General features: G+C 37.4%; 1 protein-coding gene across 3 annotated transcripts in view; it reads left to right on the top strand.

Moving 5' to 3' along the window:
- The window catches only part of CNTN4 (contactin 4), a 976,954-nt gene that overhangs the window by 775,162 nt on the left and 186,345 nt on the right, over positions 1-15,447 (top strand). For all 3 annotated transcript variants that reach the window (XM_023218604.1, XM_023218603.2, XM_023218605.1), the window contains one exon: positions 12,578-12,680. In XM_023218604.1, the coding sequence (XP_023074372.1) occupies positions 12,578-12,680 (103 nt within the window). The remainder of the gene's footprint in view (positions 1-12,577; positions 12,681-15,447) is intronic.

The following is a 15,447-nucleotide window of genomic DNA, read 5'->3' as shown; positions in this document are numbered from 1 at the left end:
AAGGATCTCATTCTTCAGCCATTAATGCCCACTCATTCTTAATTTCCATGAGCACTGCATGGTGAAAATTCATGTCTTTTCCATTAACACTTGAGTACATAAAATGGACACTCAAACTGTGTTACTAAGCAGAAAATAGGTTATTTAATTAGCTGTTTTCTGAAGGTGAGAGAAAAAGGGAAATATAAATCAAGGAGAGATTGCAAAATAAAGAGGACATTCTCATTAAAATCTATTCTGTGAGAGTAAAATCAATGAAATTCTCTCTCCTCAAGATCTGGGATTTGGTAACTGTATATTAGATTGATAACTGCAAGGCGAGTATAGAATTTTTACAATCATTTTGATCATTGAAGCACACTCAAAATTTCATATCCTCTGCCTGCCTCAGAAAAGGAAAAAAAAAAAAAAAAAAAGAGAAAGCAAGGCAAAGGAGTTTGAAGCCTGAGCTGAACTAATTGCTAGACTTGTCATTTCCCTTGCTAAGAGCACATGTAGCCAGGATAACTGTATTTCCCCAATATTCAGCCTGTTTCCTGGGCATTTCAGCTAAGCAGTCTGGACTATGATTCCTTATTTGTAGCCCAAGAGGCCATGGTGAGTCATAAAAGGTGAACAGTGAACCTTGGCTCAGTTCCTGATACAAACGAGGTATGATGAGTTCCATGTCTGTTCACTGACCATTTGCCACTCACCCTAGTCCTGCAAAACCCTGGGGCTCCCTGTTCGCTTTTCCCCAGCTCTTCACATGGCTCACTCCTTCCTACATCTCAAATGATGGCTCCAGTGTGGGGCCAGGAGGTAAGGACACAAGCCGTGAGGATCCTGGAGCCAAGCAGTCCAGGCAGAGTTCAGCCTCACCATTTATTAGCCGTGTGGCTTTGGATGTGTCAGTTTAACCTCATTGTACTTGGTTTCTCATCAGTAAGATAAGGGTAACAGCATCTACCTCAGATAGTTATTTTGTGTGTGGTAATTGAAAGTGCTTTGAACAGTGACAGAAGTATACCATCAATAACTTTCATACCTAAAATATGATCAACAAATTATATTTTTAAAAGACAGATTACAATAGTGTATAGATCGTATTATTCTTCTTTTTAAAAATAGTGTATAGTGACAGAGAAAGTGGAATAATACTCTCCAAAGTGACTAATGATGTTAAACTCTAAAGTGTTTAACTTTTAGTGGTAAATTTTGATTTTTTTTTCTTTTTGCTTGTCATTATTTTTCTCACTTTTCTAAAACATAGAGTTTTCAAATTTTTAGAACATTGTTTGATAAAGGAGTTATACCCTGATTATTGGACCTAATAGGCACTTAGAGATCATCCAGTTTTATATCTTTATTTTTTGAGAAATAAGGGAACTGAAGACCAGAGAATTCAGATAAGAAAAATGGTGTCAGGACAGATTCCTGGTCCTTGGCCATCATACTATTTCACTGAGGTTCAGAAAAGGCTGTTTGGGCTCTAGATTTATACATTTGCTTCGTTTCTTTTGCTTTATAATTTTTGAGAATTTTATAGTGAGAATTATTTCAAATGACTGTTATTTTGCAGTATTCACTTCTGGGACACATAAAAATATGAGTTGTTAGACATATGTGAGAAAAATTTTTATCAGAGTTTATAGTTATTTATCCAGATATTTTAAAATCTGCTTTGAGAAGATAACTGATTCGGGAAGGTACACCTGTTGCTTAGGAACCATGAGAGGGAAGAATTATAATTGGGAAGAGTATATCATGGTTATTATTACTACAGGTACTAAAGTAGTCCATTGATCCTTTTTAGCCCAGCTCTTGGTTATAAATAGTGCTGAGCCTGCTATGTTATATGCTTCCTGCTCAGATCTCAAAGAGTTATCCCTAAATTTCCACAAACAAAGGTAACAGACCACTCATATAGCATAACTACTAGAGAAATAGTAGTCTTCGATGATAATCATATTGGCTCTTTCTTCTGTCTTTAGCCACTTACATGGCTCTCTCAAAAATAGCTAAACATGAAAAGAAATTGCAGATATTAGGACAGTCTTGAGAAAATGAGGTAATGTCTGTTACACTGTTTATGCACATTACATTACATACACAGGAACATAATTTATCATGAAAAATCATTGTTTAGCCTTTGCCTTTTTTTTTTTCTGTTTTTCTGGAGACTCGGTGGGGACTGGTTTGGCAGGTTTAAAAAATTTTTTTTTTGCTTATTAGAACAAAGATAAATGTGTCTGTCTGATAGGTCCATGCATTACACAGTGATTGTTAAATATTTTTGAATATTAACCCTAATTGGAACTCCACATAGAAGAGATGCTACAAAACAAGGAACAATGAGATTATCGTATCTTACAGTTTCAAATTCACTCTTTCTCTGTACTCTCTCTCTCTCTTTCCCTTTCTCTCCTCCATTTCTATATTTACATAGATTGTTAAGCATATACATTTTGGATATAGGTATGCATATACAAACCAGATATATTGTCTTTGGAGGTTAAAATGTAAAGTTAACTTTTTAAAATGTTTATTATACTTCAATATAAAATTAAATGTTTAAAATGTTTATGTATGTTCTCAAATATAAGTGAAATAACTGATCATGTTTTCCCAAGTCCTCACTCATTTTCCACAGCCTAATTTAGCCATAAAAACAGTGAATAACAGCAACTTTGAAGTATTTAATCTTCTCATCTTAAATGAAACTTTCACCCAGTAAGAAAAAGCCGAAATGATGACCTCAGCATCCTTCAGTTTCATGACTTTTAGTCATATCCAGGACTAAAAGTCAAGAGGGAAAGTAAAGGGATTCTGGGGTATAGTCCTAGACGTACTCGCGGCTCTCATAAGACAAATCATACCATTTCTTTGGTCCTTAGTCTTCTCAGCTGTAAAAAAAGGTTGATTTATAATAAGTTCTATCTAAAGTTTCTTCTTGTTGTCTTCAAGGATTCCAGTCACAACTTTCTAGCCTACTTAACTCCAATCTCAACATTTGCCCAGGTCAGATAATATCAGGTTTCACAGACAGATGCTGCTCATTGGATCAGATTTCTTACCAATGCTGACAACTGATCCCTGCAGAAAACTAGGTGCATTCAGTCTTTCAGGCCACAGCGTGCCATTTTGTGAGCCTTCACCTCTGTGACCATTACACCTCCTAGTGCTTCAGAAGACTACATTCCCCACAAACTTAAAAATTTAAGACCAAAGAAGGCTTTTAAAATAGAAAGGAGAAAATTCAAAGATTCTGAAATATTATTATTGCAGCATCATGCATCCTCCATTATGATCCTGACAACTGGTAACTGTAAACTCTCCTAATATTGCTCCATGCTACATTAGATCCTCAACTGGGCATCAACAACCACTATTTTTCTTCATGAAAAGACAGCTTTATTTGCAGGCCACTTAATTAACCTAGTGGGTTTTTGAACCCAGTCATTTAGGAGATCTCTTCTAGATTGGAGACGTGATCTGCAACCCTTTATTGATGACCTGGCATTTAGACAGGCAACAGGTAGAGATATGCCTTCCACTTAGACATAATTTTATATTATTTAAGATCTAGAGTTTATACCAAAACACTGCTTTATTTTACTCTCACTTCTAATTGCAACCTTTGTATGGTTTTGTCACAGCAATCATGTCTTGTTTTTAATTCTCTAACAACATCGCAGTTGAGGATCTGTGGGCGTAAAACATGTTTTATGAGAAGAACATCTAAATGACTAAAGGATGTGAGATATTTTGCTAAACTGCCATTGCTAATCTGATTTAATAACGTCTTAATGGCTCTGGATGTGTTGAAGGTTTGACAAGCTTAGGAACTTGGCAGTCAGCTTCAGACCTCTAGCATAGCCAATTCCATCTCAGGTCCATGGGGGCTAAAGGTCATGGATGGCCATTTGGCTACTCAGTTAGGAAGCATCTGTTAAGTGCTCATTGTGTGTGGCACACTATGAAATAAAAAGACATGATTTCAGCCCATGGGAATTAGAGAATTCCAAGTTAATGAAGGGTCTAAAGTTTCATTCTTTATTGAAATTACTGAATTGAGTTCTGAATAATACATTTATAGAGGGACTTGAAATGAAAGAGGGAAGGAGAAGTGTTTAACCCAGAATTGAGTTGACTTGGGGCATTCTTTTGATCATGCATTTAACCAACAAATACTCATTCAGTATCTGTTCTCTACTTGTCTCTAGAGATGCAAAAGTCTTTCTCTGCCCTCATGGATTATAGCCTGGCTGAGAAGCCTAATTGCAGTTAGAGGCAGGAGTGGGGCCATACTCAGGGGAGAGTAGAGAATTAAAGCATATTCACTTAAGTTTCAATTTTGGTAAGCACTACCATGGAGCAGTGAAGGGTACAGTGGAATTAGGTATATAATCACAGCTTAAAGGTGAAGAAAACTGGCCTGATCTTGGGAATCAACCCAAGCTTCCATGAAGAGTCAGACAATCTACGAGAAAATAAATAATTCCAGGCAGTGGGCACATTATTTGTTTTAAATAGGAATTGGCAAACTCTTTCCCGCAGGCCAATCTTGCCTGTGACCTGTTTCTGTAAATAATTTTTCTATAGAAATGTTGGGTATTCTTGGCTAAGTCCTAGATTCTCTATCATTTTTGCTGTTATAGTAAGTTGTGTCTTATCTGTTTGTTTTTTGTTTGTTTGTCTTTTGAGATAGAGTCTCCTTCTGTCGCCCAGACTGGAATGCAGTGGTGCAGTTTTGGCTCACTGCAACCTCTGCCTCCCAGGTTCAAGAAATTCTCCTGCCCCAGCCTACCGCGTAGCCGAGATTATAGGCATGTACCACCATACCTGGCTAATTATTGTATTTTTAGTAGAGACGGGGACTCACCATGTTGGCCAGGCTGGTCACGAACTTCTGATCTCAAGTGATCCTCCAATCTCGGCCTCCCAAAGTGCTGGGATTACAGATGTGAGGTGCCACACCCCAACAGTTGTATCTTATCTTTAATCACATTATCTAATTAGCTGTTGCCTATGTATGGAAGGTACCGTTATTCTTGTGATTCAGTATTTGGCAAGCTTGCTAAAATTTCTTGTAGTTCTAATAATTTATCTGTTGATTCTATTGATTCTCTCAAACTTTGCTATCGTCTCCATTTCCTCTAAGCCAAGGATCAGCCAACTAGCATTTATTGGCCCACCACCTATTTTTGTAAATAAAGTTTTATTGGCACACAGCCATTCTCGTTTGTTTACCTTTTGGCCATGGCTGCTTTCCAGCTACAATGGCAGAGTTGAGCAGTAACAGGGAATGTATAGCCCACAAAGCCTAGATAAAATTCTTGTTATCTGACTTTTTACAGAAAAAACTTTGTTAATCCTTGACAAAATGATACCATTAAATATCTGAAGACTGTCCATTAAAATACTTGTTATTTGTGGCTCCAAAGACTTGAACTGGGACCAACATGTACAGAGATAGTGTTTAGTTCAATACAACATGGATAACTTTTTAGTAGGAAAAGTATAGGAGTACGTCCTTCAAGGAAGGTAAAAGTTGACTTAAAAGATGACATTATAACTAATTGCTCAAACCGAAAACTATTAGCTCATTACTTCAGGAATTCAGGAAAACCAGGACCGTCCAGCACAGGCAGAGGTATTTGGCCTCTCTGCATATAAATGAGACAGTCTTCTTGGAAAAGGTTATCTCTGCATTTTCAATATTGAAAAGGAAGGAAGGTGGTGCAGGTTTGATTAAAGTCAAATCATAAGATTTATTTTCATCTCTCACAGGTCTCTGAGGACACCTTAAAACCTTGACTATACGAGGTGATGTACAACCTTGAGATACCTTGCCTCTCCTCTTCTGCAGTGGGGAGGTTCTTGTCTCAACAGTTGTTGCCTCAAACTCTGGGAATTCACCTACTGGATGGCGGTGGTGGTGGTAGAGATAACTTGGACAGTCCACTAGACTCTGTATATCTCCTTCAACCCAAGGGGAAACATGCCTTTTTTCAAAAGGGCAAAATGGTAAACACAGTCAAGTGAATTTGTATGACTAATCAGATATTTCCAAATATTTTTAGGTTAGTGATACATACATCATATGACTTGTTTCCCAAGAAAGTCAATGTGGAAACTTTTCATAAAACAATTTTTGCCTTTTTTTTCAGTAGAAAATCCCACTCTGTGGAAGTTAGTAAATGTCCCTTCTGTAGTTAAATTTAGTAAGCACAGATTCCAGCTAAGGCAGGTGTTGGCAAAAATCTTATGGCACGCAACTCTGCAAACTGGTCTCCTTCTGCCAACAGAGTGCTCTGCAAATTGTAATTAAACAAGCACGATGTGTTGCTGATTTCTCTTTCATATTCTCTAAATTGCCAGTTGTTTTGTTAAATTCTGCATTCTTGCAGACATCAGCATCAACTTTAATAATTACCCAGGGTTTGAAAGGGATACAGTTGCCACAAGTTCTTCTACAGAGTCCAGACTCTGGATGGACTTTGTCCCTCAAGTCGGGTCTCCATTGCTAGTACTCTCCCAATGACTAGTCCTTAGGATATGTTTATTAATGTTAGGTGGAACTTCTTGCTTTTGCTCATAGTTGGGAAAGTTGTTCTCAGAGTGTATTCTTCAGACCAGCGGCATCAAAATCACCTGGGACTTCTTAAAATTGCGAATTCATAGGCTTCATCTCAACCTACTAAATCAGAAACTCAAACCTTTCAAAGCCTTTCAGGTGATTTAAAGTTTGAGAACCACTGCTTTAGGAAAAATACTTAAGAACTGCCAACCATGTCTTCCTCATGAAATCACCTCTTTTGGTTATTCAATAAACAATTAGTTATTGCCTGCATATGCCCCATTAGTAAGCCATGTGCTAAAAAAGAGTAGCCTATGAATGTCATGATTGTAAGGATCAGATCTGTGTTATCCACAGTGTGCCTCCATTTCTAGGCACAGCACGTGGCTTATGATTGGTGTCAAATGAATATTTACTTATTTAATTTATTAGAATATTAATACAACTAAGCCCCTGTCTTCTGAAGACTTTAATGTATGGAATTTCAAGTGCTGTAACCTTCATTGCTATTACTGTATCTCTCTTAATCCAAAGAACATAAAACATTGGCCATGAATTTTAATGAATTAAGACATTTTTGCTTTATGCATAAAATTATGTTAGGTGTTTTTATTTAGAATTGAAAGCAAGAGTTGTCTTTATAGGCAAATCATATATTTCATATAGCAGAGAAGTATGGCTGAGGTTGTATATCTTGGTTGAACCAGACTAAATTATATGTGTTCCTTACTTCTACTTTGCCTTGGTTGTATAGATCTGGGTAGGCCTTTATATCTTCCCACCTTTTTTAATAGTTTGAAGATGAAAAGGAGGTTCTGGAGCAATTCCATCAATGTTCGCAGTCTTTTAGCCTAATCATTCTGTAAATCACCAGAGCAGCTGTGCACCAATTAATTGCAAAAGTGTACAGGTGGTCAGCAGGATGACTTGAAAAATGCACTTCTGTTTTAAGGGGCCTTTTGTTTCTTAAAAAACAAAAAAGGCAACAGCTTTTAAATTTAATGTAGAAAGTAAAGGCCAAAATGGTTAAAATAAAAAAATAGTAAAATAACAACATAGCCTGTGCCAGTTGTAACCAAATTAAGTGGAACAGTTCACAGGTGTTCCAAAGCAATGTTCATAATATAGTTGAAGAAATTTGCTTCTCTCGTTTTTATGACTTTAATACTAGGACAATCTTTATATACAATGAAAAATTTTTAAACAGCAGTGAAATGATGCCATTTTATCTCTGATCCTTCTCTTTATGTACTGTACTACTGCTATATATACAGATTAATCTGTTATTACTGATGACTCTGTTATTCACACTCCTATAGCCATAAATGTGGATCACTGTGTATCAACTCAGAAATCACTCTGTGTGACTAGATAAACAATGTATACAGATCATTTTAGTAAAGAATGATCTTAAGTTAGTGAACTTGTACTAGAAGCTACAATTATACTTCACAAATGACTTCTATGCCTGGAAAGAAGTATATGTTTGACTTAATGGCTATCATATATCACAGCATAAACACTGCATTCCTACATCTTTTCCTCCCTTCAACAAATCCTTACCCATCACATTTTTTCACATATTACTTGTATTGGGCTAAGATTTGTGAGAGATACAGAAAAAAATGAGAAGAATTTCTATCTCTAAAGCAGGTAAGAGGACAATAGAAGAGATGCTTTGTGTGTGTGTGTGTGTGTGTGTCTGTCTGTCTGTCTAGCTAGCTAGCTATAAAGATGATAGGAAACAGCATTACTATTTAAGAGGTACCCTGAAATTTATGTGTAAAATGTTTTATGTCAGTAGTTACTTACTGAACACCTACAAGTGAAGAGCCTGCAATGGAAGTTAGGAATACACCTATGAAAAAGACAGACACATTATTTGGTGTTATATGTTTTGCCATCTAAATGGAAGGCAGACACTAAACACATGAATAAATGAGAATTATAGATTGTGATAAGTAACATGACGGAAGCAAGACAGTAGTAGAGAATAACTCTTACTTTGTATAGGCATGAAAATATGCCCAGACAAAGACTTGCATGTAAACGTTCATGGAAACATTATTGGTAATAGCTAAAAGTGGAAGCGCCACCCAAATGCCCATCAACTGGTGTTATGGGTTGAATTTTGTCCCTCAAATAGATATGGTGAAGTCCTAACACCCAGTGCCTCTGAATGTGACCTTATTTAGAAATAGAGTCATCATAGATGTAATCAGCAAAGATAAGGTCGTGGTAGGGTAAGATGGGCCCTAAATCGAATATTACTGGTGTCCTTCTAAGAACACAATGGGAAGACACACATACACAGAGAGAATGTCACGTGACAACAGAGGCAAAGATGGAGTGACATGACTATAAGCCAATGAATGCCAAGGATTGACAGCTACCACCAGAAGGTAGGAAAGATTCTTCCCAGAGTCTCAAAGGGAGCATGGCCCTGTCAACACCTGTATTTATGACTTCTGTCCTCTAGAACTATAAGAGAATACATTTATTTTGCTTAGGGCCACTGAGTCTGTAATGCTTTGTTAAGACAACTCTAGGAAACTAATACAACCCGCAAATGGAGAAGGAAAATGTGGTATATCCATACAGTGGAATATTATTCTGCAATAAAAAAGAACAAACTACTGGTACATGCTGCAACATGGATGAATCTTGAAAACACTGTGGTCAGTGAAAGAAGCCAGGCACAAAAGACCGCATATTGCACAATTTAATTTATATGAAATATTCAGAAAAAAGCAAATGTATAGGGACAGAAAGAAGTTAGAGGTTTCCCAGGACTGAGACTGGGAATGGAGATTAATTGTGAATGGGCATGAGGCATCTCAGTGGGATGATGGAAATGTTCTAAAACTAGATTGTGGCAATAGTTGCATGACTCAGCAAATTTGCTAAAAACCATTAGATTGCACACTTAAAATTCGTGAACTTTTTAGTATGTAAATTATACCTTAAAAACTTGTTTTTCAAAAAATTATCAATGAAAACAGACAAAGGTAGAAGTTTTTATAATTTGAGTCATTTAAAGACCACTGTCGGCTAGAGAGTAGGGCCTACAGAGGAGAGGGGAAGGCAGTAAGTAGGTAAAGGATTCTGGGAAAGCAGATGTTCAGTTTGGGCCTAAATAGGCAGGTTTTTAGGACATGGAGATAACAGTTCACGGATCTGGGACATTGCGTCTTCTGCAGTGCCAATGATATTTTAGTTCTTTCAAACAAGACCGTGTGACATATATTTGCTCCTTGGTGTAATTTTCATGACCGGATTAGAGAAACAGAATTTTATATGTGATATTTATAGACAGAGAGAGGCTGGGAAAAAAACCTGATGACTTCTAAGACCTCCTTGGCCCTTGTATTTTAACCTTATTGTCTCATCTCTCTGCAACACATGATACACTACAATGCAGGCTGTCTTGATTTCCTGGGAAGACGAAAGACCCCTTTCTCTCAAGGCAATTCTTTCTTTAATTAACACTGCTCTCAGAGTATACAGCCATATACACAGCACTAAAAGGTGTTAACTTGCTCACTGCACTCAAACTCATACTACTGATATTTATGGGATGATGATTCAATGGTACGGGCTGTTTGTTAGCAAGTTCAGCAGCTGTGTGTGAATATTGTTGTTAGTATGCACTGAGTCTTTACCAGGCCAGCTTTGTGCAGATGCTCAAAGAAAGGCAAGCCCAGACTCAGGGGCAAGAGAACTCAGATAGCAGAGGCTGGCCAAAAAAGGAGGAATGATTTTGTGACTGAACATGTCAAGCATGGATGTAATGTATTTTAACTTACTTTTGTAGTGTTATTTATTTCGTGGTGAGAGGCCGTTGTAAGAGATTAAGATGAGGAGTCAGGGGCCTGGGTTTCAACACTGACTGCTTTTCTGTGGGACCAAAGACAAACCATTTAACTTGTGAGATTACAGCCTTGCTTGTAAAAGAAAGGGATAGATTAGAACTGTGATTTTAACCTACAGACGGATGTGTCCCTTCAAGAATAGGTTGCTAACCATGGATTCTCTCCTTAGAAAAGTGTGCATCAAGTAGGAAAATAATACCAAGATTAAGGCCGCCGAACCAAATGATATCAAAGGTCCCTTCCAAATCCAATACTCCTTGTCATTCCAGGAAAGGAAGAGAAATGAAAACAACAACAAGAACAATTATGTTCAAGTTTGCACTTTTAACAATGTACCTCATAGCAAACTTAGCTAGACTATATGTCATCAGACACTCAGGGTTGATTCTGTTTTTCACAGTTTGAGGAGATCCTCTTGATGCTTCTCAAACTCTGAAATGGCTGATGAAAAGGGTCACCTCAGTGGAGTGTAGTGGCTTATGCCTGTAATCCCAGCAGGCCGAGGCAGACAGATCACCTGAGGTCAGGAATTCAAGACGAGCCTGGCCAACATGGTGAAACCTCATCACTACTGAAAATACAAAAAGTAGCCATGTGCGGTGGCACGTGCCTGTAGTCCCAGCTACCTGGGAAGCTGAGGCACAAGAATTGCTTGAACCTGGGAGGCAGAGGTTGCAGTGAGCCAAGATTGCACCACAGCACTCCAGCCTGGGCAACAGAGCAAGGCTCGGTCTCAAAAAACAAAACAAAAAAAAACATAGAAAAATAAGGCAAGGATCCACCTCTGCAGAGTGAGTGAAATCATTTCTTTTGTGATTGCACCTGTCCCCCATCCATTTTTTGTCTTTAACCTTTTCTTCTAAGGTTCAGTCTCTTTTTCCTCTGACTATGGGAACTCTAAAGGAAAGATGAAATGGAGAGCCCTCTCTTTTTGTAGTAAGCTAGGTAATTCCAAAGTCTTTATGGGCACAGTTGAATCAAATGTCATAAAAAATGACCAGAAATGGAATAAGAATAAATGTATTAGAACCATTAGAGCAGTGGCAAATGGAGTCAAGCATATATTGATAAGAAATAATTGATAAGGCCAGGAGTGGTGACTTATGCCTGTAATGCCAGCAATTTAGGAGGCCAAGGCAGTTGGATCACTTGAGGCCAGGATTTGGAGACCAGCCTGGCCAACATGGTGAAACCTCATCTCTACTAAAAATACGAAAAAATTAGCTTGGCCTGGTGGTGCAGAACTGTAGTCCCAGCTACTCGGGAAGGCTGAAGCAGGAGAATCGCTTGAACCCGAGAAGCAGAGATTGCAGTGAGCCAGGATCCTGCCACCGCACTCTAGCCTGGGTGACAGAGTGAGACTTCGTCTCAAAAAAAAAAAAAGAACAGAAAGAAAGAACTGATAAGTATTTCATTACAAAGCATGGACTTAGTTTGTTAGACTGTGTTACCTTGGGCATAATTGTACAGTCATTTTCCAGGAGATAGGAAAAGTGGGAGAATATGACCCTCTAAATAAGTTTGCCATTGGCAAAGTAGTTATAACTTAAATGTTTTCTACAGTTGTATCTTGTTATTCTTTTCTCACAGGTCCAAAATGTAATGAAAATACAGACATTTGATGTTACATTGAATATACTAATTTATGATTCATTTATATTGGCCTTGGAAATGAAAGTAAAAGTTGTGGCCACAGAATGATTACTCAGAAAAATTGTTTTGTTATATAGACATAATTAAGCATGCAAGTATTTTAAGTACTTTTATTAATAAATGTTACAAATTTTTCTGCAATATGCTTCCAAAGAGATAATTTAATTTTCCTGATGACTAGCACTGTATCCCCTTCTCCTTTTTTTTCCTTAAGACTACCTTCAAACAATACTTTCGAGGGGCAAAGTTGTATGCATGGAGAATTTAATCCAGGTAGATGATGTGGTTCTGCGATACAAATTTTTCTGTAGCAGTAACTGGGAGAAGATCCACAATTCATGACTGCTAGAGATAGGACCTGCTTTAAATGAAGGAATTAATTGTGCACATAATGATGTGTATGAGCATTCTACATTAACTGAAAAATGAGTTTTACATTTTATACATTTTAAAAGAATCTCCAAGACTTAGCTCCTTTATTTATTCACAGGAGTGATGGGTGAATATGAGCCCAAAATAGAAGTGCAGTTCCCAGAAACAGTTCCGACTGCCAAAGGAGCAACGGTGAAGCTGGAATGCTTTGCTCTAGGAAAGTAAGTTCTGGTTTGCATTCCTTCTTATCCTCCCTTCAGCTTGAGCAGGTATAGAGTTTTTCTTGCACTGTTCACAGTGATGGTTTCTGAGGTGACTGAAAAGCAAGTGAAGCCTTTCTCTTTGTAATTCTGTGTATGCATCTTGGATTCTGCCCCCCACCGTGGAGAGAGGACATGTAATGGTGCAAGAAGGATTAGGCTGCCACAACTGACATGACCACAAAGGAGAAGAGAATGGGCAATTCTGAAAAAGTGTTTTGTGATATTATTATGACCTGTAATGTGCATGCTGTCTAACCCAGAATGACAGGAAAACAAAGGCCTCCATTTGAGGTACAGTTAAGCTGACTATTTGGGAAAAAATGGACTTTCATTTTGGCACCAGTTTATAGAGGATGCATCAGACTTTTCTTGAATTTCTTTTTAAACTGTCAGTCTCTTCTCTCTACTTTGGATTTCCTTCTGCTCCGGCTAGAGATAGGTAAGACGTGTTATTCTGTAAGAGAGTCTGTTTTGCAAAGTTGTCTGAAAATTGTTTCAGTGTGGACTTTCTTCAGAAAAGCCTACTTAGAAACTAGTTAGCTTTTCCATGGAGAATATATCAGAGGGCATAAAGAACATGAAATGCACATCGGTTGGGATTTTTATTTGCCAGTAACCAGCAATAAAGATTTGGCATAAACAGTGTAAACTATTATCTGAAGTGACAATTTTGATATCTTCTGTGGATTTCAATGATCCATGTCAGTCTTTACGCCCAGCCCCATCTATCTAACAAGCCCATTACTAACTCTCTTTTTCCTGTGCCCACATGTTCACTAAGGCAACAACACTTTTTCTTTTTTTTGTTTTTGATAGAGGCAGGATCTGGGTATGTTGCCCAGGCTAGTCTTGGACTCCTGGATTAGTTATCCTCCCACCTTTGCTTGTCAAAGTGCTGGGATTGTAGGCCCAAGCCAGGGAGCCAGGCAACACTAACTCTACCAATCCTTATATCAGTGTGTAATCTATTTTCTTAGGATTTTTGTGTTTTACAGCAATCATAGAAAAGGTTCCTTTTTTCATTTTATTGTCAGTTCTAATAGAAAGGTTGTTTTGGTTTCCATGTGTTTTCAAGTCAGGACAAATAAGCTACAGTAGTATCTTTACTTTGGTACAGTACAATACAGTGGTAATTTTTTATGTCCTGAAAACTTATATTAAATAAATTATGGCATAACTATAGGATTGAACATTCTACAGACATTAAAAGTCAACTTGCAAAACAATATTTAAGACATAGAAAATGCCCATGATTTATTGCTAAGAGAACAAAAGCAGATTGCTAACAGTATAATATGATTAGACTTTTTATTTTTATTTTAAAGTATTTATGCATATATAAGCATTTATATATATATGAAATTAAAGATGAGAGCAGGTAACTGGGTAGTCTAGATATACATTTGACGATTTCTTTAAGGTGACACCTTGAAAAATCATCTGTGAAGAAAGAGCAGAATTCACATTGTTCACACTTCAAAGGGGGTTATGGATGAAACTCTATTCACAGTGTTTGAATAGTGCTGGAATAAAAACAAAAAACCCAAATTGGCTTCTTCAGTCTACACAGAAATGTTTGGGTATGCACATCCAGCTGCTGAAACACATCCTCATTGCCCACTTAAAAGCAGAAAGACTACGTCTCAATATGGTTATTTTTAAAGGCATATATTAAGTGCATATCTCATCAGTATAAAGACACCGATTATGTACTTTTCATAGAGCCTTTCTGCATTTTGAGTTAGTATCTGTCTAACGAACTTAAATTATTCTAAAACAAATATAGTAGAGTTGATGGCTTTAATGTTTTAAATACCCTCTCAGGTTTCCCAGAGAAGATTAGCAAGTCTTTAGTCTAATTACTTCTCTGTGTGTGTTTTTGTGAAAAATAGATAAGTAAATAATTGTATCCCCTGCCAGGAAGCCACAATCTTAAAAGCTGTGGTTAACTCACTAAACCATTGATTTGCAGATTCAATGATGCCCTCTCTGCAATTTAAGATATGTTGTAACAGTTATGGCAGTAGGATGATAGATGCCTTGAGAGTACATAAAGACCTCACAGATGGCATCTTTCCTTTTCTCACTATTTTAAGCAGTTTCCCCAACCCATCTTCCAAATGGACTGCTATAAGTTGGTAAGCTTCTCAATATATAAATGACAAGGAGAAAAACCATGTTGTCCAAAACAATGTACCTCGAGTGAACCCATACTCTATGTCAGCAATAGGTTGTGTATTCCAAATTTTATGAGCTCATTATTTCTACTATCATTTGTTCATTATTTGGGTATTTCTCAAAGTAGGGCACTTGCATTGTTGGTACACAGATTTATGGAAATACATTGTTTCTCTTATGTCTCACACTTCTGGTATTTTGTTGGGGATGTTGAAAGGCTGGTGTCACTGAGACTGTCATCTGGAAGGCTTATGTACAGCCTCTCCTTCCTGGCAGTCTCAAGGTATTCACTCTTCTCGTAGGACAGCTCAGGGCTGCCATGAGACAGAAAGCTGAAGCTGCCAGTTTCTTAACACCTGAGCTTTGATCCTACAACATCACTTCTGTCTTATTTATTAGTCCAAGTGGTTAAAAAGAGCTACCAGGCTCAAGGGGAGGGGACAGAGACTTCATCTCAATGGGAGGAATGTGAAAGAATTTGCAGCTATCTTTAATTTGCCACAAATGCACATGAACATTTTTATTTTCATATTTTTTATTTAGGAAA

This window comes from Piliocolobus tephrosceles, chromosome 2, assembly GCF_002776525.5.
Source record: "Piliocolobus tephrosceles isolate RC106 chromosome 2, ASM277652v3, whole genome shotgun sequence".
NCBI classification, from domain to species: domain Eukaryota; kingdom Metazoa; phylum Chordata; class Mammalia; order Primates; family Cercopithecidae; genus Piliocolobus; species Piliocolobus tephrosceles.
This window is presented reverse-complemented; position numbering and strand designations above follow the sequence as displayed.